General features: G+C 45.1%; 1 protein-coding gene across 6 annotated transcripts in view; it reads left to right on the forward strand.

The window, feature by feature from the left end:
* LOC141088999 (uncharacterized) overlaps nt 1-27,619 on the forward strand; it is a 422,573-nt gene that overhangs the window by 48,911 nt on the left and 346,043 nt on the right. For all 6 annotated transcript variants that reach the window (XM_073575283.1, XM_073575281.1, XM_073575285.1 and 3 more), the window contains one exon: nt 24,570-24,731. In XM_073575283.1, the coding sequence (XP_073431384.1) occupies nt 24,713-24,731 (19 nt within the window). In that variant the 5' untranslated portion in view covers nt 24,570-24,712. The remainder of the gene's footprint in view (nt 1-24,569; nt 24,732-27,619) is intronic.

The raw sequence follows: 27,619 nt of genomic DNA on the forward strand, positions 1-27,619 counted from the left end.
AAAAATTCCGAAAGTGGGCGGTCCTTACTACCTGGAATGATAATGCCTTGGCAGCTCTCTTTCGGAAGGGTTTGTCAGAAGCCGTAAAAGATACTATGGTGGGATTTCCTGTTCCCTCTGGCCTTGACGATTCTATGTCATTAGCCATTCAGGTTGATCGGCGTTTACGTGAACGCAGGACTGCACGAGAGGTGTTGCCACCTGTTGAACAAGTGTCTGAACCTATGCAATGTGAGTTTTGTCCAGGGAGCAACGTCAGGAGTTCAGAAGGCGTAATAAGCTGTGCTTTTTTATGGAGATGCCTCGCATATTATTTTTGTCTGTCCTAAACAAGAGAAATGTTTTGCACACACGTTTTCTGTGGGTGGTGTTCAACCTAAGTTTCTTCTGGCAATTACTCTGATCTGCTCCCTGTCCACATCTTCCGCCAAGGCTTTTGTGGATTCGGGAGCAGCCCTGAACCTAATGGACTTGGATTTTGCTAAACGTTGTGGATTTCCGATGACACCTCTGCGGACGCCTATCCCTTTGAGAGGGATTGATGCCACTCCTTTGGCGAAAAATAAACCTCAGTTTTGGACCCAGGTGGTAATGCGGGTCGCCCCAGACCATCAAGAAAATTGCAGATTTTTGGTGTTGCATAATTTGCATGATACCATTGTCCTGGGGTTTCCCTGGTTGCAAATTCATAATCCAGTCTTGGATTGGAAATCTGTGTCTGTGGTGAGTTGGGGTTGTCGGTGTGCCCTTAGTGAGGCTCCGGTTTTTTCCACCTCTCCTCAGTCGCATGATGTTCCTGACTATTTGGCGGACTTTTATGATGTATTTAATGAGAATGAGTCTGCGTCTTTGCCTCCTCATAGGAGTTATGACTGTGCAATTGAACTGAGCCCGGGGTGTAAATTTCCCAAGGGTCGGTTCTTCAATTTATCTGTACCCGAGCACGAGGCTATGCGATCCTATATTAAGGAGGCGTTGGAGAAGGGTCATATTAGACCATCCTCTTCACCCTTAGGTGCTGGTTTTTTTTTCGTGGCCAAAAAGGATGGTTCATTAAGGCCTTGTATTGATTATCGTGCCCTCAACAAAATTACTATTAAATATCAGTATCCGTTACCCCTGATTTCGGATCTATTCTCCAGAGTTAAAGGTGCTTGCTGGTTTACCAAGCTTGACCTCAGGGGGGCGTATAATCTTATCCGCATTAAGCATGGGGATGAATGGAAGATGGCATTTAATACTCCAGAGGGACATTTTGAGTACCTGGTGATGCCTTTTGGGCTCACTAATGCCCCTTCTGTCTTCCAGTGCTTCATGAACGACATTTTCCAAGACTTTGTGGATAAATTTTTGATTATCTATCTGGATGATATTTTGATCTTCTCCAAGGATTGGGATTCTCATATGGAACATGTTCGGACTGTGTTCCGGATCTTGAGGGAGAATTCCCTGTATGTCAAAGGATCGAAATGCCTTTTTGGGGTACAGAGGATTTCTTTTTTGGGATTTATTTTGTCTCCGTCAACTATTGAAATGGACCCGGCCAAGGTACAGGCCATTTATGATTGGGTTCAGCCCACTTCTTTGAAGGCCCTCCTGAAGTTTTTGGGTTTTGCTAATTTTTATCGGAAATTTATAGCAAAATTTTCTAGTATTGCCAAGCCATTGACTGATCTGACTAAGAAGGGTGCTGATGTGTTGAATTGGTCTCCGGAGGCTGTTTCTTCCTTTCAGGAGCTGAAGCGAAGATTCACTTCTGCCCCGGTTTTGCGGCAACCTGATGTCTCACTCCCGTTCCAGGTAGAGGTGGATGCTTCTGAGATTGGTGCAGGAGCTGTTTTGTCCCAAAAGGATCCTGTAACATCTAAAATGAATCCCTGTGCTTTCTTTTCCCGAAAGTTCTCTCCATCTGAACGTAACTATGATGTGGGGAATCGGGAACTGTTAGCCATGAAATGGGCATTTGAGGAGTGGAGACATTGGTTGGAGGGAGCTAAACATCAAGTTGTGGTCCTCACTGACCACAAGAATTTGATTTACCTGGAGTCGGCCAAACGCTTGAACCATAGACAGGCTAGGTGGGCCTTGTTTTTTACATGTTTTGATTTTGTGGTCTCGTTTCTTCCTGGCACTAAGAATGTTAAGGCTGACGCTCTCTCTAGGAGCTTCTTTGCTGATTCTCCTGTGGTGACCAAGCCTGCTACCATCTTAGGCGAAGGGGTAGTTCTTTCTGCCATCTCGCCCGATTTGAGACGTGCTCTGGAAGAGTTCCAGGAGGACAAACCTGAGGGTTGTCCCAGGGGAAAGTTGTATGTTCCTGACCAGTGGAAGAAGAGGGTGATGTCTGAAGTTCATTGCTCTGCATTGGCTGGTCATCCAGGTATTTTTGGTACTAGAGATCTGGTGAGTCGGTCTTTTTGGTGGCCCACCTTGTCTCATGATGTCAGGAATTTTGTGCAGTCCTGTGGGACTTGCTCCCGGTCTAAACCTTGTTCTCGCTCTAGTGGGTTGTTTGATGCCTTTGCCGGTCCCCAGGAGGCCATGGACCCATATTTCAATGGATTTCATCTCTGATATGCCTGTCTCTCAGAGAATGACTGTTATTTGGGTGATTTGTGATAGGTTATCTAAGATGGTTCATCTTGTACCACTCCCTAAGTTGCCATCTTCCTCTGAGTTGGTGTCCCTGTTTTTGCAACACTTGGTTCGCTTGCACGGGATTCGTGAGAACATTGTATCTGACAGAGGAGTTCAGTTTGTGTCTAGATTTTGGAGGACCTTCTGTTCTAAGCTGGGAATTCAGTTGTCCTTCTCCTCTGCTTTTCACCCTCAGACCAATGGGCAGACGGAGAGAACAAACCAGACCTTGGAGTCGTATTTGAGATGTTTTATTTCCGCTGATCAGGATGATTGGGTTTCATTTTTGCCCTTGGCCGAATTTGCTTTGAATAATAGAGCTAGTTCTGCCACTTTGATGTCACCTTTTTTTTGTAACTTTGGGTTTCATCCTCGATTTTCTTCAGGGCAGGTGGAGCCTTCTGCCTGCCCAGGTGTTGACATTGTGGTGGAGAGAATGCACCAGATCTGGGACCAAGTGGTGGATAAGTTATCTCTCTCCCAGGAAAAGGCCCAGCGGTTTTCCAACCGACATAGGACCATTGGTCCCCAGTTTAAGGTTGGTGATATGGTTTGGTTATCATCAAAAAATATCGCTATGAAGGTGGCTTCTCCTAAGTTTAAGCCTAGATTTATTGGACCTCACAAGATTTTGGAGATTTTTAATCCGGTCTCTTTTCGTTTGGCTCTTCCTGTCACATTTAAAATCCATAATGTGTTTTATAAGTCCTTGTTAAAGAGGTTTGTTGAACCAGTAGTTCCTGGGGTGGCACCTCCGGACCCTGTATTGGTTGAAGGTAACATGGAATATGAGGTAGAGAAGATACTGGATTCCCGTCTGGCTAGACGGAGACTCCAGTATTTGGTTAAGTGGAAGGGTTATGGCCAGGAGGATAATTCCTGGGTCTCTGCCTCTGATATTCATGCCAAAAGATTGGTGCGTGCCTTTCATCGGGCTCACCCTGATCGCCCTGGTGACATGTATGAGGGTTCGGTGACCCCGCCTCAAGGGGGAGGTACTGTTGTGAGTTCATTTTCCCCTTCACCATTGAGGTCTGATGAACTCCCTCTTCGGGTGAAGGAAGGTAGTGAGGCTGATTACCAAGCACCTGGGTATGATGATGATGACTGGGTGACGGGAATTGCTGACTGGATATAAGGCAGCCAACGCCCTTCTGCCTTGCTGGTGATCTCTCTGAGGGATTCTAGGAGACCAGTCTGATTCCTGCTCCTCAAAAGCTAAGTTTTCTGCACTGCTTTTTGCATTTGTGTTTTGTTTTGTTTTGCCTTGTTTTTCTGAATTTCTGCCATTCCCTGCTGGGGTGAGTTGAATTCCTTTTTGCTCTGTCTTCAGAAAATACCTGAGTGCTGATATAGTCTTTTTGAAGCCTAGCGTCTTCAGGGCCTTTTTCCCTATCAGCGTGTTGGCCCTTGCTTTGATAGGGTTTTTGGCGGATTGCAGACAGCAGCTTTCCTATCCTGTCCTATTTAGTTAGCTTGGGCCCCATCATTTGCTCAGCCTATCTTTCTATCTGTGTGAGTGTTTTTTCTTCTTGCTTCACCGTTATTATATGTTGGGGGCTGCCTATTGCTTTGGGGTCTGCTCTGGGGCAGTTTAGATTTCCCTTTCTGTCTTTATGCTATGTAGTTCTCCGGCTGTGATCGAGGGGTCTAGGGCACCGTAGGAACCCCCCACGGCTACTGCTAGTTGTTGTTGATAGGTTCAGGGGTCTGAAATCCGATACCTGCCAACTTCTCTGGTTTTCTGGACTTAGCTAGTATTTCTGTTTTTGCCTCCTACGGTGACTCATTCATAACAGTAGCCCCCAGGCAGCAGCCCTCACACGACTGATCCCAGCTGACTACTTCCCTAGACCGCCAATCTACGACCGGGTTGTGTTTTTCCAACCAAGGGAGGCCTAAAACGATAGGTGATGGCATTCCCCCCAAGTCGTAGCATGACAGGGACTCTACATGATGAGTCCCTATTTGCAGATGTATATTTTCCATGACTTGGGTCAACCTCTCCTGGCTCAGTGGGACAGAGTCAATGACCTGGACGCTTAGGGGTTTGGCCAGCATCCTACACCTCAGGCCATGGGTCTGGACAAAGTGAGCGTCCACCAGATTGACTCCCGCTCCACTGTCCACAAACACCGGTATGCCCTCAGGTACCACGCCAACTACCACTTCTGCTGACAAAGTAAACTGAGAGGGCAAAATGGAGGAAATATACACTCCCTGGTCACCTCCCTCTGCACGACCAGGGGACGCGGCTTCTTAGGTGGTATGGAAGTTTTGGCGTGAGCCGGGCAGACCCTGATGAAATGACCAGTGTGCCCACATCTAAAACATGCCCCCAAACCACGACGAACCACAGACAACACCATTAGGGAACCAACTCCTCCAACCTACCTGGGCTCGTCCGACTGCACCAGTGAGTCCTCCTTCCTAGCAAGGACTACAGGGGGCATATTCGCCAAAGCCGCAAAAAACTCGTCCACCGAGTGCAGAGATGGTGAATCGGCCGGCAGGGAGAAGGCCCAGGATTGAGGATCACCTTTAAGGAGGGATATGATGAATCCCACTCGCTGTTCCTCACTCCCTAACGAATGACGGCGGAGCCTGAAGTGTAGCTTGCAGGCTTTCTGAAAAACCAAAAAATTATCTCTCCCTCCAGCAAACCTGTCTGGGAGAGATAACTTGGGTTCTGGTTGAGCCTGCACCTGAGCTGAGGCCCTGAACCCCACCAACTGCTGCAGCTGCTGCTCCACCACACCACGCTGCACCCCACGCTCCTCAGTGAGTGTCTGAAGCAATCGGACAAAGGTCTGCATTTGGACCATGGCTCACCAGATAAAAAAATGGGGGGTTGGTAATATTGTCACGATGTGACTGGCCCTGCGTGACGCGAACTGACAATCAGTCGGTCACAAAACCAACAAAGACAAACAAGGGGACACCGGGGACACAATTTCAATGGTGGGCCATGCAATAGGGACCGGGGAAATCGACACCTCCTGCACTCTCCTAAGGAAGTACACTGAACTCTCCTGACGTTCCCTATACAGGTTCTTTCAACCTGTCACCAAACAGGATACCTTGGTCCCTCACTTGCCCTGCACCTATCCCTTACAAGGGAACTGGCAAGGGCAGACACTGGTCCCACTGCTGTACAAATAAAACACCAAGGAAAATAACAGACAGGGTAAAACAAAACAACACTTTGCTTGCTCTGCTGCAATGCTCCAGGACAGCAGAGTTTTGCCACTTGAAAAACAGCATACAACTGAAGCACCACAGAACACTGCCAGCTCCTGATCTCCAGCTTGGTTGGTCTCCAAAGAGGAATAATCACCAACAGTGAGTTGCAGCACCAGGTGTCCTTATAAAGGGAGGTGGGAGTGGCACTCATCTGCATAGATAATTAATCACAATGCAGTAACACCAGCGGTCTCTGGGGGGGAAAAACTCACCAGCAGACTAACTAACATTGTTGTAACACCAGAGGCCACCGGGGGAAAAACTGACATTAACCGCCGATGGCCAGAAAGGAAAAAAAATTTAAATGTGAGCATCTCAAGCTGACAGATCCAAAAATGGATTGTGACAGTTACATTTGCAGAGCCCCTGATGTGCCTAAACAGTAGAAACCCCCAACAAGTGACCTCATTTTGGAAACTAGACCCCCCAAGGAACTTATCTAGATTTGTGGTGAGCACTTTGAACCCCCAAGTGCTTCACAGAAGTTTATAACGCAGAGTGAAAAATATTCAGGATTGAGAGTCCTCAGTAGTTGATACCTTTTAATGGCTAACTGAAAAGATGGTAATACATTGCAAGCTTTCGAGACTACTCAGGTCTCTTCATCAGGCTAGACTAATACAAAATCTGAAGTCACATATTTATGCACAATACAGCCTAGAAAAAATGCAATAGATAAGACAAGTGACGTGAAGCAGAACTATCAATATGGGAGAGGGAGAAACATAAATATAAACATTGGACCAGTTCATAGATAAGGAGTCTGGATGTTTTATGGTTCTCTGATTGGGGTCTAGTTCTGTGTTGCCCCGCAAGGTTTTAAAAGGAAATTCCTTAATTGATGTAAAAAGACATAAATCCATGCGACACATTCATTCCAGCACTGAGAGTGTCAAAGTTCGTCATAAATTTGTACTCCCAAACTCGTCTCTCTCTCTGAGACTTGAAGTTACCTTTCAATACCAGTAATTTCATATCCATGCTGCTGTGATCAGGGATACAGAAATGTTTTGCCACAGGTACATCCATTCTTTTTTCTCTTATTGTGTGACGATGAGCATTCATCCTTGTTCTAAGCTTTTGCCCTGTCTCCCCCACATACAGACCCCCAGTTGGACATTTAGTACAAATAATTAAGTACACCACATTAGATGTAATGCAGAGTGGTGAAAATAAAAAAATCATTTTTTTCCTCAAAATTGATTTTTAGCCCACTATTCTTTATTTTCACAAGGGTAACATGAGAAATTAGACCCCCAAAGTTGTTGCACAGTTTGTCTTGAGTACACTGATACCCTATATGTGGGGGGGAACCATTGCTTGGGTGCATGGGATAGCTCAGAAGGGAAGCTCATCAATAGAGTAACAGTAGAAACCCCCAACAAGTGACCCCATTTTGCAAACTAGACCCCCCCCAAGGAACTTATCTAGATGTGTGGTGAGCACTTTGAGCCCACAAGTGCTGCACAGAAGTTTATAATGCAGAGCCGTGAAAATTAAAAAATCATTTTTTTTCCTCAAAAAATGATTTTTTAGCCCGCAATTTTTTATTTTCACAAGGGTAGCAGGAGAAATTGGACCCCAAAAGTTGTTGTCCAGTTTGTCCTGGGTACGCTGGTACCACATATGTGGGGGTGAACCACTGTTTGGGTGCATGGCAGGGTTCTGAAGGTAAGGAGCGCCATTTGACTTTTTGAATGGAAAATTAGCTCCAATCGTTAGCGGACACCATATCGCTTAAGGAGAGCCCCTGTGTGCCTACACAATGGAGCTCCACCACAAGTGACCCCATTTTGGAAACTAGACCCCCAAAGGAACTTATTTAGATGTGTGGTGAGCACTCTGAACCCCCAAGTGCTTCACAGAAGTTTATAACGCAGAGCCGTGAAAATAAAAAATCATTTTTTTTCTCAAAAATGATTTTTTAGCCTGCAATTTTTTTATTTTCACAAGGGTAACATGATAAACTGGACCACAAAAGTTGCTGTCTAGTTTGTCCTGAGTACGCTGGTACCCCATATGTGGGGGGGACCACAGTTTGGGCACACTTCGGGGCTCGGAAGGGAAGTAGTGACGTTTTGAAATGCTGACTTGATGGAATGGTCTGCGGGCGTCATGTTATGTTTGCAGAGCCCCTGATGTGCCTAAACAGTAGAAACCCCCCACAAGTGACCCCATTTTGGAAACTAGACCCCCAAGCAACTTATCTAGATGTGTGGTGAGCACTTTGAACTCCCAAGTGCTTCACAGAAGTTTATAATGCAGAGCCGTGAAAATAAAAAATCATTTTTTTCCTCAAAAAAATCCTTTTAGCCCGCAATTTTTTATTTTCACAAGGGAATAGGAGAAATTGGAAGCCAAAAGTAGTTGTCCAGTTTGTCCTGAGTACACTGGTACCCTATATGGGGGGGAACCACTGTTTGGGCACACATTGGGCTCGGAAGGGAAGTAGTGACGTTTTGAAATGCTGACTTGATGGAATGGTCTGCTGGCGTCATGTTACGTTTGCAGAGCCCCTGATGTGCCTAAACAGTAGGAACCCCCAACAATTGACTCCATTTTGGAAACTAGACCCCCCAAGGAACTTATCTAGCTGTGTGGTGAGCACTTTGAACCCCCAAGTGCTTCACAGAAGTTTATAATGCAGAGCGGTGAAAATAAAAAAATCATTTTGTTTCCTCAAAATTGATTTTTCGCCCACTATTCTTTATTTTCACAAGGGTTACATGAGAAATTAGACCACCAAAGTTGTTGCGCAGTTTGTCCTGAGTACGCTGATACCCTATATGTGGGGGGAACCATTGTTTGGGCGCATGGGAGAGCTCAGAAGGGAAGCTCCTCGATAGAGTATTACGTATTCTTGGGTGCATTTCGATGTTACCCCTTCAAAAAATTGTCTGAAAAATTATCGGTATTATATTGCTCATGCATAGATTATTATGTCTTCTTGGTTGCATTTCTATGGTATACACCCTCTAAAAAAATTGACAATTTTTTTCGGTATTATATTGCTCATCCATACAGTATTACATATTCTTGGGTACATTTTGAGTGGTACATATTACACTACTAAAAAGCAGTGAGAAAATTGTCTGGATTCAATTACTTATCCATAAAGGTTTTTGATGCTTTCTGTAACTACTATTTGTGCCTTCAAGGGTGTATGTATGACCCTGCTTGTAAATTTTGGTAGGCATTGCTGTTGTGAGTTCATTCTCCCCTTCACCTTTGATGTCTGATGAACTCCCTCTGCTGGTGAAGAGAGGTAGTGAAATTGATTGGGATGGGAAGAACCTGTCATCTGAACAGGCGGAGTGTGATTGGACATCTGGAATTTCTGAGTGGATATAAGGCAGCCGACGCCCTGCAGGGCTGCTGGTGATCCTTTCTGCTCTGAGCTCTTGCATCCAGTTTAGTTCCTGTCTACTAAAAGCTAAGTTTTTGCCCTGCTATTATTCCATGAGATTTTGTCTGGTTTCCTTAGTGTTTGTATTCAGCCAGTCCTGGTTGGGACTGGCTGAATTCCATTTTTATCTCTGATCAGTTGATCTCTTTGCTCTGTTTTCAGAATATACCTGAGTGCTGATATAGTGATTTTGAAGTCTTGCGACTTCAGGGCCTTTTTCCCTATCAGACGGTTGGGACATTTTTGGTAGGGTTTTTTGCGGATTGCAGCCAGCATCTTTTCTGTCCTGTCCTATCTAGTTAGTTGGGCCCCATCATTTGCTCAGCCTGTCTTTCTGTCTGTGTTTGTGTTTTCATCTGTTTTTCACCGACAATACATGTTGGGGGCTGTCTATTGCTTTGGGGTCTGCTCTGGGATAGTTTAGATTTCCCCTTTCCTTCTTTAGGCTTATTTAGTTCTCCGGCTGTGAAGAGGGGTCTAGGGCACCGTAGGAACCCCCCACGGCTACTGTTAGTTGTGGTGTATAGGATCAGGGGTCTGCAATCCGATAGCTACCAACCTCTCCGGTTTTCTGGACTTAGCTTGTATTTCTGTTTCCTCCTCCGGTGACTCATTCATAACACATTGCATTTAGTGCATAGGTTTTATGAGTTCACGAGTATCACTATATGACAATTCTAACAGAATGTGTTTGAGGCTCTCCTTTATGTCTAATACAGGGTGCATCTGAATCACTCTTACAACACATTTTTGGCAGTTCTTGCTCCCTACATAAATTACCCTTTAACTAAAACTTATTGGAGCTGCAGTTGTTCTGACAATTTATCTACTTGAAAGGTTGCAGTGAGCTGGAAACCATTGCAGGTTTGGTCATGAAGAGAGATGATAGACAAGGTGCAAGAACAGTTTTTCCATTGGAGAGATTGGCAGAGGTCTGGAAGACAGAAAACATGAGGAAATGTTTGAGTAGTTACATCTAGTGTGCTTGGATGAGTGTTAACAAAGTTGGATACTCGACTGAGAAATGCATGTAGGTAGTGACGTACCGCCAATGGCGGCAGGCACAGTGACTGCTATGAGGCCCGTGAGTCAGGGAGTCCGTTGTCTGCACTGGGCCCCCCCTCCTGCTGTTTCACCATGATCTCAGGGTACCATAAAAACTATCGAGACCCGCAATTCTCATAACCAGGGTTCGATAGTTACTAAGTGGGTCTTGTGACCCCCTTTGTAACAACTTAAATACTACTGTCACGATTGACAGTGGTATTTAAAGGGAATCTGTCACCCATATTTAGTGATATCATGTAAAGATTTCACTAAATTGTGTGTCCCATAAGGATTCTAGTAGGGCTTTTGACTCCCCCCGACCCCGCACCTTTGAGGCATAAATATCTTTTTAGCTTGTTGGGGATGCATGCAAATCGCCGCGGTCCGGTCCGATGGGCGTGACTTAGTGGTCTTCTCCCCCCACCTCCTCGGCTTGCTTCATGTAATCTTCATTTGTGAATACCACAGATGCCGTTGGTTTCCACGTTTGCACAATGTAAAGGCCCCCGGCGCCTGCGCAGTATGCTTTGCCCAACTGTGGGCGAAGCATAAAATCGCTACTGCGCAAGCGCCGGTATTTTCCAGTGCGGTCTATGCCCCGGAAGTGTGTCCTGCATGTGAAGACATTTCTGGAATGTTATTTTTTTTATTGACTTCAAATAAGTGTGTAATAATTTAAAAAAAACAATTATAATAATAATAGTTTCAATAAGAAATGTGATCCTTGCGATTGAAACACTGTACTCATTTTAATTCAAAATATCTAAACTTCTAATTAATAGCATTGGTTAAATGTTCTCTCTGCACATGAAGTACTAATAAATATGAATAATCTATATGAATGTGCTCATGTGAACTGCAACAAGTACAGGTTAATGCTAAATTGTTTATACAGAAGGCGTTGACCAATCAATGTATTTTTATTTCTTACAACAGTTTTCAATCTGCACTCCATTAACCTAAGGCTGTGTGCCCACGTAAGCGTTTTTTCGCTTTTTTACTGGCAAAAACGCTTAAAAATCGCTTAAAAGAAGCATCCCATTCATTTTAATGCATTTTGCACTTTTTGTGCATATTGATTCGTTTTTTTCTGCGAAAAAAACGCTTTGCGGTAAAAAACGCAGCATGCTCATTAATGTTGTGGAAAAGTCAGCGTTTTTAGCTATTTTCTTTGTATCTGGGGATGCATGGAAAAAATGCATCAAAAACGTGCGTTTTTTTCCCAAAAAATGTGCAGCAAACGCGCGGAAAAAAAACGTACGTTTTCTGGGAAGGAGTCCGGTTTTAAAGCAGAAATTTTCTGCATACGTGGACACATAGCCTAAATGTGATAAAACATAAAGATCAGCATATGTCTCTCACATTTAGGTTTATTTTCCCTTTTATTCATAAAAGTCAGTGGAGTATGAATGGAATAACTAATATGAAAACAGCCGAAGTACAGCCAATTGCTTCTGTGCATACAGTAAATACTTGCAATGTCTCACAGAGACTCATAGATGGTCCGTCAGCCCAAACTGACAGTGTAGCACATGGCCTTGTTGGAGGTACAGCCCCTATAACAATCACACCTCTATTGTTCGAGTAGCTGCTTCCATTTTGCAGAAACTGTAGTTTAACCATCTCTGCTAATTAGGGTGCTTGGTGCACCTCCGTGTAGCTAAGATGCTCACTGCACCCTTAAGCCTATTGGCTTTATATGTCCCTCACTGGTAATTGAGAGCACTCACTTGCCTGAATTTTCTGTGCAGACATTGCTCACTCCATGCAAGTTGGAGTGTAGTGCCTGGGGACATCACGATGGAGGGCTGTTTCCGTTCTGACCGAGGGCTGTTTCCGTGTCCCCAGACACCATAGAAAAAGGGTCTCCTGGCTGAGTATGTGTGCTGTTACCTCTAGTATATGCCACTGCAAATAGCATGCTGCCACTTGACATGGCAGGCCACAACCCAACAAAGTAGCGATTAGTCAAAGACCAGAGTGCAAAAATAAGCTTTTCTTAAGGAAATGAACTGGGGAAATGTACATACATCAGATAGCATGCATGCCACTTAAAGAATACATCCTCTGCACCATTTGAAGGCAAGAACTTCACGGTTACAAGTGGTGGTACAATTCTTCTATCACATTCACAGTACATGTTGTATTAGACAAGCAGATCATTAAGGGGGCCTTCATCTTCCCATGTAAGGAACTCAATAGTCGCGATTTGTCAATATGGCCCCTTACAGCTATTTTTGGTGTGCCAGTGCTGCTGAATTGTCATACCTGTTCACACTTGTTCCAATCTCCTTAGGAGAAAACATGCCTCAGTCGGACAAGTTTTCACAGTGATCTTCAGGAGCAACTACACTTTAACTTCTTATCTAGTATAGACAGGGCCGGCTTCAGGTTTCCTAGTCCCCGGGTGAAAGTGTCTCAATGGCCCCTTTAACACATACCACGATTCATGCTGCTGTGATAAAACACTCCGGGATCGCCTTTGCTGGGGTCAAAGGTCACGTGCGTTCAGCATGAAACTCAGGCGCAGAGCTGGGATTCGGGTATAACTGACACTGGGTCAGGTTTATTAATGGTGAAAGCAATGCATAAAGAAATAAAACATAAAAGAAATCCTTGCCTGTCTGGCCCTAACTAAACAAGGTACAACCTAACTACCAACTGGCGGGCTTCTCCCGTCCAGCCAAACCACAGTTGCAGTGAGCACTGCTTTCACTCACATGTGTCTCTCACACAGACAGACTCTCTGTTTTCCCAGGCTGAGACACTCACACAACCACCTGGCATCCTTTTATATCCACCTCCCATTATTCATTAGTAAGCAGGTGCGATACTGACCAGACTAGGCCACATAGGAAAGGAATCTGGGCGAGACATACCTGCCCTCATCCACTATTCCCACATGATTCTCACATATCCCCCCCCTCTGCTCAGACCACTCCGGTCGAGCAATGACACCCGCCAAACAGTGCACTTGGGACAGGTCATCTGCATTCCCCATCTGTACCCCTGGGCGGTGCTCCACCGTAAAAGTGTAGGCCTGCAGGGCAAGGAACCACCGGGTCACCCGGCTATTCCGTTCCTTGTTCAAGTGCATCCACTTGAGAGGGGCATGGTCAGTGATCAGCCTAAACTTTCGGCCCACCAGGTAATATTTGAGGGCCTCTAGAGCCCACTTAATGGCGAGGCACTCTTTTTCTATGACTGCATACCTTTGCTCGTGTTTATTCAGCTTCCTGCTGAGACAGAGGACTGGGTGTTCCACTCCGTCCCTCACTTGTGAGAGTACGGCCCCGATACCGGTATCAGAGGCATCCGTTTGTACCACAAACTCACTGCGGAAGTCCGGAGTCACCAGTACGGGCTGAGAGCAAAGTGCCCGTTTTAGGCTATGGAAGGCTTCTTCAGCCGCTAAACTCCATTTAATCATGACGGAGTCTTTTCCTTTTGTAAGATCCGTTAGGGGGGTAGCGATGGCTGCAAAATTGGGTATGAACCGGCAATAATAGCCGGCGATCCCCAGGAAGGCTTGCACCTGCTTCTTGTTGACAGGTTGTGGCCAGTCCTGAACCGCCTGAATCTTTTCAACCTGGGGTTTAACAACACCCCTCCCAATTACATACCCCAAATACCGGGCTTCTTCTAGCCCGATATGACATTTCTTGCGGTTAGACCTGCCTCCCACAGGTCGTCAATCACAGCTTGTACTTTCTGGAGATGAGTCTCCCAGTCCAAGCTGTAAATGACAATGTCATCCAAATAGGCCGAGGCGTACTGCCTATGCGGCCTCAGGACTCGATCCATCAGTCTCTGGAAGGTCGCCGGTGCTCCGTGCAGTCCAAACGGCATATACACATACTGAAATAGACCTTCCGGCGTAGCAAATGCCGTCTTTTCTCTGGCAGCCTCCGCCAAAGGGATCTGCCAATACCCCTTTGTTAGGTCTAGGGTCGTAATATACCGGGCTTTTCCTAACCGATCTATTAACTCATCGACCCGGGGCATAGGATAGGCATCAAATTTTGAGACCGCATTCAGTTTCCTGAAGTCATTGCAGAACTGGATTGTGCCGTCCGGTTTAGGAATTAACACAATCGGGCTGGACCAAGCACTGTGCGATTCCTCAATGACACCTAACTCTAGCATTTCCTTCACTTCTCGGGAAACAGCTTCACGGCGCACTTCCGGAATTCTGTAGGGTTTCACGTGAACAGTGACACCAGGTTCCGTTACGATGTCATGTTTCATTAGCGTAGTCTGCCCGGGTTTTTCTGAGAAAAACTTTTGGTTGAAAGTAGAAACTGCCTGACCTCAGTCTTTTGCCGCTCCGAGAGAGTCTCTGCAACCCGTACCTCCAGTACGGTATGCGAGCAGATGGGACGGGCCAGCTCCACTGACAAGGCAGACCGATCTTTCCAGGGTTTTATCAGATTTACATGATAAATATGTTCAGGTTTCCGTTTACCTGCCTGGTATACTTTGTAGTTTACTTCACCAACTCTTTCCTTAATCTCAAAGGGGCCCTGCCACTTTGCCAGGAACTTACTGTCCACCGTGGGGACCAGGATCAACACCCTATCTCCGGGTGCAAACGTACGGATCTTGGCGCCCCTATCATAGATTCTTTTTTGGGCTCCTTGAGCCTGCATCATGTGTTCTTTGACGATAGGCATAACAGCCGCAATACGGTCCTGCATTTGTGTGACGTGATCTATCACCGTTTTAAACGGAGTGACCTGACCCTCCCAGGTTTCTTTTGCAACGTCTAACAGTCCGCGAGGACGTCGGGCGTACAATAACTCGAAAGGCGAGAACCCCGTGGAAGACTGGGGCACTTCCCTGATGGCAAAAAGCAAATACGGAAGTAAATAGTCCCAGTTCTTCCCATCCTTGTCTATCGCCTTTCTCAGCATCTGCTTCAGAGTTTTATTGAACAGTTCGACCAACCCGTCTGTTTGAGGGTGATACACAGATGTGCGTAACGGTTTGATTTGTAACAATCGGCAGAGCTCCTTCATTACCCTGGACATAAAGGGGGTCCCCTGGTTGGTGAGTATCTGTTTTGGCATACCGACCCAACTAAACACATGCACCAGTTCCTTGGCAATCGTCTTGGTGGCCGTGTTACGCAAAGGTATGGCCTCCGGGTAACGAGTGGCATAATCCAAGACGACCAGGATATGTTGGTGTCCACATGCAGACCGTGGAAGGGGCCCAACTAAATCCATCCCAATCCTCTCAAACGGGACTTCAATAATAGGTAGGGGTACCAAAGGGCTACAGAACCGGGGCTTAGGTGCAGAGGCTTGGCAGTCAGGACAAGACTCACAATATACACGAACATCGTGATGCATGCCTGGCCAAACAAAACAGTGTAATATCCTTTCGGTGGTTTTCTGGACACCCAGGTGACATCCCATCATATGTCCGTGGGCCAGGTCCAGCACCTGCCGCTGGTAGGGTTTTGGCACGACTAATAGTTGCACCGGGTCTTCCCCCTTTTTCTCTATCTGATAGAGTAAATCATTCTCCAGAACCATGTAAGGATATGCCAGCCTAGAGCCAGGTTCTACGGGTACCCCATTTATCACTTTTACATTTGTCCTAGCCTGAGAAAGGGTAGGATCCTTTATTTGCTCGCTTTGGAAGTCATCTTTCTGAACTTCTAAATCTGGCAAACGGGGAGGTGGACGGCGGTCGGCCTCCTCCTCTTCCCGGTCTCCTCCGTATCACCCGCCATGACTGAAAACGGGAACTGTAGGTCATTTCTAGCAGACTCTTCCCCCGAGTCTTCCGGGGAGACCTCTTCCAGGGGTTCGGGACCCACACGCGCCCGGGGAGAAGAATCATGTACATTATTACCCTGGGGTATTAACTGATTCTCCCACAATTGCCAGAAGTGGGGAAAATCCCGGCCCAGGATAACATCATGCAATAACACCGGGACGAGTCCCACTTTATGTTGCACAGACCCATAGGAAGTAGTAATGCATATGACCGTGGTGAGGTACGAACAGGTGTCTCCATGCACACACGTTACAGAAAATTTGTCTGATGGTCCAGTCGGGGCTGACACCAGACTGGCCTTCACCAGAGTCACCACACTTCCCGAGTCTAACAATGCCACCACATTTTTTCCATCAACAGTTAAATCACACAAGTGATTTTCCACCTCCTTTTGACCAGCATTCACACTCACTACCCGTGCAACCATAGACATGCGGTTTTTAGAGTCTGTGACGTCGCACTGCATGGGTTCAGTAGTGAGCGGACAGTACGCAACAATGTGTCCCATCTCTTGGCAGCGGAAACACCTAACGGGCCCCTTGCTTAGACCATAGTTCGTTACTCTCGGCCTCGCAGTGCGGGCAGTCCCGTTTTCCTCCCCCACTGTCTTAGGGATTTTTCCATCTCCCCTACTCCCTGGAACAGTCTTACCGGTTCCACGTGGAGACGAGGAAGAACGAGGTGGGGTAGCGTCGTCTCAGAGTCCTTCCGCCATGGAGTAACGTTCAACCAGATCCACCAGTTGATCTGCCGTCGTAGGATTTCCATGGCTTACCCACTTCCTCAGGGCTGGCGGTAGAGCTCTCAGGTACTTGTCCATGACGACTCTCTGGATTATCTCTGGCGCTGCCAGCACCTTGGGTTGTAGCCACTTCTTCGTCACGTGGATCAGGTCGAACATCTGTGACCGCGGTGGTTTATCCGGCTGATAAGTCCATTGATGCACTCTCTGTGCACGGACAGCGGTCGTCACTCCCAGCCGGGCCAAGATCTCGGCTTTCAGTTTGTCAAAGTCCTGCGCAGCTTCAGGCTCTAAGTCATAATAAGCCTTTTGGGCCTCACCGGATAGAAACGGGGCAATCAGGCCGGCCCATCGTGCCTTCAGCCATTTTTCCCGCACCGCCATTCGTTCAAACGTCGTCAGGTATGCCTCGACGTCATCTTCGGTCGTTATCTTCTGCCAGTACCGACTCACGTGAATCACTCTTGACTCGGCTTCCGGGTTAACCTCATGTAGGCTTGCCAGGCGCTGCGCCACCTGCTGGAGAAGTGAACGATCGGTAGCTGTCCTGTCCACCAACTCCGTCAGCTGGGCCATCATCACCCGATTAGCTTCTTGCTGGATGGCGGTGGACTGTACCAGCGCTTTCACCACATCCTCCATGCTCATGCTTGCAACGTGATGCCCGCATTCTCCACCACAATGTGATAAAACACTCCGGGATCGCCTTTGCTGGGGTCAAAGGTCACATGCGTTCAGCATGAAACTCAGGCGCAGAGCTGGGATTCGGGTATAACTGACACTGGGTCAGGTTTATTAATGGTGAAAGCAATGCATAAAGAAATAAAACATAAAACAAATCCATGCCTGTCCGGCACTAACTAAACAAGGTACAACCTAACTACCAACTGGTGGGCTTCTCCCGTCCAGCCAAACCACAGTTGCAGTGAGCACTGCTTTCACTCACGTGTGTCTCTCACACAGACAGACTCTCTGTGTTCCCAGGCTGAGACACTCACACAACCACCTGGCATCCTTTTATATCCACCTCCCATTATTCATTAGCAAGCAGGTGCGATACTGACCAGACTAGGCCACATAGGAAAGGAATCTGGGCGAGATATACCTGCCCTCATCCACTATTCCCACATGATTCTCACACTGCACAGATACGGCAGAGAAATATAGGTATAGTACAATGCCAAAGAGGTCACTTACTTCTTACTTTACATGAGTCATATCTATTGTAAATTCTACAATATCTCAGAAACCAGCAAATCCTCACAGCGTGCAGTGCATGCGCTGGGGGTATTCAAAAGTTTTAATTTTTAGACTGGACAGTGTAGTCCTCCATACAGTATTATGGGCACCACATAGTCATCTATACAGAATTATGGGTACCACATAGTCCTCCATAGAGTATAATGAGCCCCATATAATGCTCCATTCAGATTAATGGGCCCCATATAATGCTCCATACAGAATAATGGGCCCCATATTATGCTTCTTACAGAACGAGCCCCATGTAATGCTCCAAACAGAATGGGCTCCATATAGTGCTCAGTACAGAATAATGGGCACCATGTAATGCTCCGTACAGAATAATGGACCCCATATAATGTTTTATACAGAATAATGGACCCCATATAAAGCTCCATAGAGAATGTGCCCCATATAATGCTCCATACAGTATAATGAGCCCCATATAATGCTCCGTACAGATTAATGGGCCCCATAAAATGCTTCATACAGAATAATGGGCCCCATATAATGCTTCATACAGAACGAGCCCCATATAATGCTCCAAACAGAATGGGCTCCATATAGTGCTCCATACAGAATAATGGGCCACATGTAGTGATCCATACAGAATATTGGACCCCATATAATGCTCCCCAGAATAATGGGCAACATATAAAGATCCAAACAGACTGGCACCATACAATGATCCAAACAGAATAATGGATCCATATAATTCTCTGTACAGAATAATGGACCCCATATAATGCATCATACAGAATAATGGACCCCATATAATGCTTTATACAGAATAATGGACCCCATATAATGCTCCAGTGTAATATACCCTATGTAATGCTCTATACAGAATAATAAGCCCTCTATAATGTTCCATACAGTAAAATGAGCCCCATATATTGCTCCATACAGATTAATGGGCCCCATATAGCACTCCATACAGAATAATGGATCCCTTATATTGCTCCATACAGTATAATAGGCCTCATATAATGCTTCATACAGAATAATAGGCCCCATATAATTCTTCATACAAAACGAGGCTCATATAATGCTCCAAACAGAATGGGCTCCATATAGTGCTCCATGCAGAATAATGGGCCCCATACAATGCTCCATACAGAATAATGGTCAAAATATACATTAATGATCCAAACAGACTGGGTCCCATATAATGCTCCATACAGAACAGTGGACCTCATATAATTCTCCGTACAGAATAAGAGACCCCATATAATGCTCCATACAGAATAATGGACCCCATATAATGCTCCATACATAATAGCGGGCCACATATAAAGCTCCATACATAATAGTGGGCCCCATATAATGCCCCAAACTTAATGTGCTCCATATAGTGCTCTATACAGAATAATGGGCCCCATATAATGCTCCGTGCAGAATATTGGACCCCATATAATGCTCCATACAGAATAATGGGCAACATATAATGATACAAACAGACTGGGACCCATATAATGCTCCATACAGAATAATGGACCTCATGTAATTCACCGTACAGAATAATGAACCCCATATAATGCTTTATACAGAATAATAGACCCCATATAATGCTCCATACAGTGTAATGGACCCTATATAATGCTCTATACAGAATAATAAGCCCTATATAATGCTCCATACAATATAATGAGACCCATATATTGCTCCATACAGTTTAATGGGCCCGATATAGTGCTCTATACAGATTAATGGATCCCATATATTGCTCCACACAGAATAATAGGCCTCATATAATGCTTCATACAGAATAATAGGCCCCATATAATGCTTCATACAGAATAATGGGCCCCATATAATGCTTCATACAGAATGGGCTCCATATATTGCTCCACACAGAATAATGGGCCCCATATAATGTACAATAAAGATTAATGGACTCCATATAAGGCTCCATACAGAATACTGGACCCCATATAATGCTCCATACAGAATAATAGACCCCATTTAATTCTCCGTACAGAATAATGGGCCTCTTATAATGCACCATACAGAATAATGGACCCCATATACACTCACTGGCCACTTTATTAGGTACACCATGCTAGTAACGGGTTGGACCCCCTTTTGCCTTCAGAACTGCCTCAATTCTTCGTGGCAGAGATTCAACAAGGTGCTGGAAGCATTCCTCAGAGATTTTGGACCATATTGACATGATGGCATCACACAGTTGGCGCAGATTTGTCGGCTGCACATCCCTGATGCGAATCTCCCGTTCCACCACATCCCAAAGATGCTCTATTGGATTGAGATCTGGTGACTGAGGAGGCCATTTGAGTACAGTGAACTCATTGTCATGTTCAAGAAACCAATCTGAGATGATTCGAGCTTTATGACATGGCGCATTATCCTGCTGAAAGTAGCCATCAGATGCCTGTTCTTAGCTGAGAGGAGTGGTACCCAGTGTGGTCTTCTGCTGCTGTAGCCCATCTGCCTCAAAGTTCGACGCACTGTGCGTTCAGAGATGCTCTTCTGCCTACCTTGGTTGTAACGGGTGGCAATTTGAGTCACTGTTGCCTTTCTATCAGCTCGAACCAGTATGCCCATTCTCCTCTGACCTCTGGCATCAACAAGGCATTTCCGGCCACAGAACTGCCGCTCACTGGATTTTTTTTCTTTTTCGGACCATTCTCTGTAAACCCTAGAGATGGTTGTGCGTGAAAATCCCAGTAGATCAGCAGTTTCTGAAATACTCAGACCAGCCCTTCTGGCACCAACAATCATGCCACGTTCAAAGGCACTCAAATCACCTTTCTTCCCCATACTGATGCTCGGTTTGAACTGCAGGAGATTGTCTTGACCATGTCTACATGCCTAAATGCACTGAGTTGCCGCCATGTGATTGGCTGATTAGAAATCAAGTCTTAACACACAGTTGGACAGGTGTACCTAATAAAGTGGCCAGTGAGTGTATATTGCTCTATACAGATTAATGGACCCCATATAATGTTCCATACAGAATAATTGTCCCCATATAATTCTCCATTCAGAATTAGCCCCATATAATGCTTTATACAGAATAATGGACCCCATATAATGCACCGCGCAGAATAATGGACACCATGTAATGCTCCATATAGAATAATAAGCCCTATATAATGCTCTATATAGTATGAGACCCATATATTGCTTCATACAGCATATTGGCCCCATATAATGTTCATACAGTATAATGGGCCCCATATAATGCTCCATTCAGAATAATGGGCCCATATAATTCTGCATACAGCATACTGGGCCCCATATAATGCTCCCAACAGAATAATGGGCCCCATGTAATGTTGCATACAGTATAAGGGATCCCATATAATGATATATACAGAATGGGTCACATATAATGCTGCATACAGTATAATGTGCTCCATATAATGCTGTATACAGCATAATGGGCCCCATATAATGCTGCATACAGAAAAATGGGCCCCATGTAATTCTACATACAGAATGGGATCCATGTAATGCAACCTACAGAATGGGCTCCATACTTAAAAAATATATAATTAAATACTCATACCTCTTCTTGTTCCCCTCTGGCCGCAGCTCTGTTCTCCTCAGCTCTAGTGTCTTCAGCCTATTTTGGCTCTCTGAACTGCTCAGCTCAGAGGGCATGCTGTAGTGATGTCATTGCGCCCTCTGCCCTGAGATGTCACAGAGTCAGAAGATGAGGAAGAGACCGGACCTGCGGGCAGTGGGGAACGAGGAGATGTGAGTATTTTAAGCAGTTTAAAGCATGTGGAGCCCTGTGTCAGCACCCATGCTGGCACTGGGACCCCCGACTCACAGGCCCCAAAGCGTGCTGGTGTTCCCAACGACGAACGGGTTCCCCCCGTTAACACTTGATGTAGGTCCCGCCACTTGCCTGAGCTAAAAGATCCGTCAGCTACTAGACACTTGATTACTTCAGAATTTGCTACCCGAGTATGGCTTCCTCTCTCTTCTTCACACACAACACCCTTAATTAATGTTGATCCGTGAACCATAGGTCCCTCTCTTTTCTTTACTTTTCACAAACTGCTAACAAACAGTAATTGAGTTTCTTTGCTCACATAACTCATCCCACCATGGTTGGACCCCAATAGTTGTCCCCGTCTACTGGCTAACTAAGTGCTGCAGGCCATAAATTAGATAGAGCTACATATAAAACTAGGCAATGCATTATAAGGTCTTCAGGAGGGGTGATGACAACTTCGCTCCTTTACAGGTGCACTGAACCTCTTGGCCACTGAGCCACCTAATTAGTATATTTGATTTAATTTCAGTTTCTGCAGAATGGAGGCAGCAATTAGAACATGAAAGGTGTCATTTTTATAGCGGCAATATACCAAGCAAGGCTATATGCTCAGTTTATACTGTCAGTTTGAGATGACAGACTCCACATAATACATCTGTTAATCTGTAAGTCAGTATTCAGATAGAGTCCTTCAGGTATATTCAATATCCTCTTGCCTTTATTGGCCTATCAATGTCTATTTGATATCTTTAACATCACAATCAAATTCATAAGCATGTCTTTAGGATTGATTGGTTAAACAGACTTCATAAAGAAATATCCATCCGTAATAATATTTTCCAAATAATGTTTTTACTGTCATTCATTAAATCTGGCTACAAAGTTTTAGGTAGAGCTGAAAATGGTTCATGGTTCATAACAAATAGAGCATTTCAACATTGTCCGCACATAGCTATATACCAACACAAAGCCAAACACAATGATCACTGAAACACTTGCTCAATCACAACTCCAATAAAAGAATAGCACTAATGTATAAACTTTTTTTTTAAACAAGTTGGATCAGCTTTGTATGGTTCTGATGAGCACTGGTTATTACCTTCGGTGGAACTGAGTCTTGAAACCAGAATAAAAAAAATAATTGCTAATGCTGCTTAACTGCCATTCACATATATATTTTTAATATATCTAAAAGTTCCCGTGCTCATTACAGTAGGCAGGATAGAATGACCACTTAATGTGTGAAAGTGGCTGCTCCCAGTAGATAATGTTGTCAAACAGGATTGAAGAAGCCTATATTCAAAGACCCAATGTTTTTCATTTCCACAGGAGAAAGCTACTAAAAGGTGTCTGGCAGTAACTTTCTCCTTTCTCCATAGTGCCTTTAGGCCTCTGACTTAGTTTAGGTGTGGGAGCAGCCAAAATAAAAACCATAAAATACACCTGAATTCCGGCCTTCGGAAACATTCTTTTTGTTGTATTGTACTTGCCTTCAATATGCTTCTACTGTTTTGCTTGAAAGTTCATGAACACTTCAGAACTTTCTATATTTCTACACAAATTTGACCAAAAACATCAGTTTTAAAAGTTGATAGAGAACCAAAGCTAACATATGAGTCAAATATAATAGACGTTTTCATATTTTAAATGAGAAAAACAATCCAATATCACATGTCTGTGAGCACAAAAAGCTTATCAACCTTCATCAGATAATTAATCAGATAATTTTTTAACAAAGTGTTGAACCAAGAAAAGTTTTGAAGAGTGTTTATTTCAATAAATTATTTTTTTTGTGTGTGTTTCCTTTTTATTACTGATTTAGTGATGGGAGGGTCTTGTAGACACCTCTCCAATACTATAACCAAGGCTTGATGTCAGCTGTGTCTTTGGACACTTCACAACTGACATAAACCACAAAAACCATTACCCCTATTGCCGCCATACAAAGGCAATCGGTAAAAGCCAATGCGAAGTTTCAGAATTGCAGCATCTCATGTGATGCTCCACTTTTGGGGTGGCTGCAGGCTGGTATTTTTAGGCTGGAAAGGGCCTATTGACTATGACCCTTCCCAGCCTGATAATATCAGCTCTCATCTGTCTCCTTTACCTTTGCTGGTTACAAAAAAAAATTAGGGGATGTGTCATTTTTGTCCATTATTTATTAGGTTAATAGATATACAATAAGCTACATATGTAAGGCACAATCTATCTACCTATTTTGATTTCACATCTTTAACACATAAAAATCAGTAATTTCTTGAATGCATTTAATTCTGCTACGTGTCACATAGACATGGCTACATGGTCCATGTGAAAACACGGACATGTGAAGATCACCATAGGATTAAATAGGTATGAGTGGATACATGTCTTTGGTATGTGTAAAAATGGATGCTACACGTATCGGTGAAACGTATATGTGAAGGAGGCCTTATAGGGAGGAATCAGCTAAAATTCCTCCAAACTGATGGGCCGGACTAATCAACAATTACTGGAAAATGATTAAATACAATTATTGCTGGTCAATGGGTCACACCTGATGCTGAAAGTCAAGGTTCATAGACTTACGCCATTCACAGCACCATTGAATAAAAGAAGTACATGAATAGCTTCCCTTTGTGACTAAAAAACAAATGTCTTTTATATTTCAAATAAAATTATTTTGCTAAACATTGGATGAGTAAACTACAGTTATAAGTAATTTCCTGTATGTTTTTCAGCAAACTACAAACACACTGCATCGCTTCAAACTGGGCTTTTCCATCAAGAAGAGTCACTTGCAGAAGTACGGCTTGCCCTCTTAGATCACTCAGATTGTGGAAAAGAAGATTACACCCTCAAAGATGCAAATACTAATGAATTCATGATTTTTCCTGTACAAGGTATGATGACTTCCAAATTTAATAATCTTTAGAGGCTGGACAGCAAAAAATTTAAAAAAATTTAATTGTAAGATGCTTTATCTCTGTAAGCAATGATTAATGTGATCTATAACAACTAGAGTTGAGCGAAACGAGTCGGTCATATTCAAAAGTCGCCAACTTTCACTGAGGTCAGGTTTCATGAAACGAAACCCGACCATAGCGTGAGGTCGGCCACGAGGTCGGTGACCAGAGCACCAAAGTCACGTTTCAAAAGATGCTTCCAGCGCCCTTTTTCAGCCAGTGATGGAGGACGCACACTGTGGGCAACTCAATGACATAGGCATCGGTCACCACCATCTTTGAGAAGGGCATGCAAGTGATTGGCTGGCTTTGGACTGAGAGCATCATTGTCAGCGTCCTCAAATCTCTAGTGAGTTCCAAAATCTCACCAATCCTATAGACACCCTCCACCTTGTCATACACCATCCAATTTCAGCCTGTTACATTGAGGTGTAATCTCTACTGGGCCAGAAACAATAGTTCTGCGTCCTCAAATCTATAGTGAGATTCAAATTCTCACCAATCCTATAGACACCCTACACCTTGTCATACACCATCCAATTTCAGTCTGCTACATTGAGGTGTAATCTCTACTGGGCCAGAGACAATAGTTCTGCGTCCTCAAATCTATAGTCAGATTCAAATTCTCACCAATAGTAGATACACCTTCTACCTTGTTTTACAGTACCATATAGCTGGTGGTATTTTGGGTACATTTTCACAAAAATGAGCAAGTATGGTGGAAGACGCCATGGAAGTGGACGGGGGTTGCCAGCTGGTCCCGATGGTGGTGTTGCATCTGTTGGTAGTGGCAAAAGCACAATAGCACCTAAGGCAGGAGGTATTGAGCCTGCGTCATCGTCTGGCTCCACAAGGCCTCGAAGGCTCTCTTTTCTGGGAGTAGGTAAACCACTTTTAAAGCTGGAGCTTCAGTAACAAGTTTTGGTTTACATTGCTGACATAGCCTCCAGCTCTCTCGCCTCCTCTTCTGAAGTTTCAAAAAATAAAAGCACTGAGTTGTCATTGGAGGCTCCTGGTCAGGAACAACACCTTTCCGTGTGTCCTTCACCCCTACCAAAAGAGAAGGATGTGGCAGGCCACACTACCGATTACTCCATGGAGCTCCTTTCACATACCATGCCTGGGTTAGCAAGTCAAATCGTGAATTCCCCAGTCCAAGATGAATCCGACATGGAGTGCACTGATGCACAGCCACTGCTAGATTTTTCTGCTGGTACATTCACTCAGAGCACTACATTGCCCTCGCAGTGTACTGAGCCAGAATCTGACCCTGATGAAACTCAGGTGCCCCTTCCCACATACTATACCACCTTACATGGTGACACAGAACAGAGGAAGGTGCACATGAAATTGAAGAGGAGGTGATGGATGACCCAGTTGTTGACCCAGATTGGCATCCATTGGGGGAAGAGGGTGCCGCTACCAATAGCTCAGAAGAGGAGGAGGAGGATCCGCAGCAGGCAACGACATCGCAAAAGCTGTTATCTGGCATGACAGTAGCAGTCCAAAAACGTGTTACAAAAATGAAAAGAGTTGCAGGACAGCTTGGCCAGATGGTCAAATTAGCACAGCGTGCAAGGTCTCAAAATGTCTTCCATAGTAGGAAGAGTGCAGTGTGGCACTTTTTTGAACAAAATACTAATGATCAGGCAAAAATGATCTGTAAGAAGTGCGCAAAGACCTTTTAAGGGCCTGTCACACTAAGCGATGTCGCTAGCAATATTGCTATAACGTCACCGATTTTGTGACGTTATAGCGATATTGCTAGCGATATCGCTATGTCTGATACTTACCTCTGACCGGCTCCCCCACTGATTATCGCTGATCGCGCGAGAACGTCCTGGGCTGTTTCTCGTCGTCACCTTCCTGTGGTGCCGACGAGCGACGCGTGGACGCGGGTGGAGGACATCAGGATCGCTGCGTCTGACAGGTAAGTAGCGACCCCCGATCCTGCTATGTCGCTGATGAGATCTGCCTGTGTGGCAGCTCATTAGCGACCACTTAGCGATACACCAGCAATCCTGAGCGCATCATATCGCTGGTCGGGATCGCTGGTGCATCGCTAAGTGTGACAGTACCATTAGCCGAGGGAAAAATCTGAGAAATTTGAATACCACTTGCATGCTTAGACATTTAGCCACCATGCACTTGCAAGCGTGGACGGACTACCAAACCTCACGTACCACATGTGCACCTGCTCCGAATGAAAGTAGTCAGCAACGCTACATCGCTTCCCCCACTGTAAGCCCACCGGTTAGCACACCACCAGCAGCAGCAAATGTCGAGGTGTCGTCGCAAGGGCAAAGCAGTCATGGAATCACAATGTTATTGCTACAAAAGACTGAATCTAGGCCATCAGCAACACCACCAACACCATCACCATCACCAACCCTCTCTCAGTCCGCCATGTCCACCGCTAGTTCCGCCATATGTAGCTCTCAAGTCCAGCTCACCCTACCAGAGACTCTGAGTAGGACAAGAAAGTATTCATCCTCTCATCCACGTACACTGGCTTTGAACACCCACATTGCCAAACTAATCTCGTTAGAGATGATGCCCTACCGGTTGGTTGAAAGCAAAGCTTTCCGCGAGCTCATGGCCTACGCAGTACCATGCTATGACCTACCTAGTCAGCACTTCTTTTCGCGAAAAGCCATCCCAGCCCTCCATGTGCATGTGAAAGACTGCATTGTCCATGCACTCAAGCAATCAGTGAGTGGAAAGGTGCACCTCACAACAGATGCATGGTCCAGTAGGCATGGCCAGGGCCGTTACGTGTCCATCACTGCGCACTGGGTTAATGTGGTGGATGCAGGGTCCACAGG

The sequence above is a fragment of the Dendrobates tinctorius genome, unplaced genomic scaffold (genome assembly GCF_039654945.1).
Source record: "Dendrobates tinctorius isolate UK_male_01 unplaced genomic scaffold, ASM3965494v1 ptg000043l, whole genome shotgun sequence".
Lineage (NCBI taxonomy): Eukaryota > Metazoa > Chordata > Amphibia > Anura > Dendrobatidae > Dendrobates > Dendrobates tinctorius.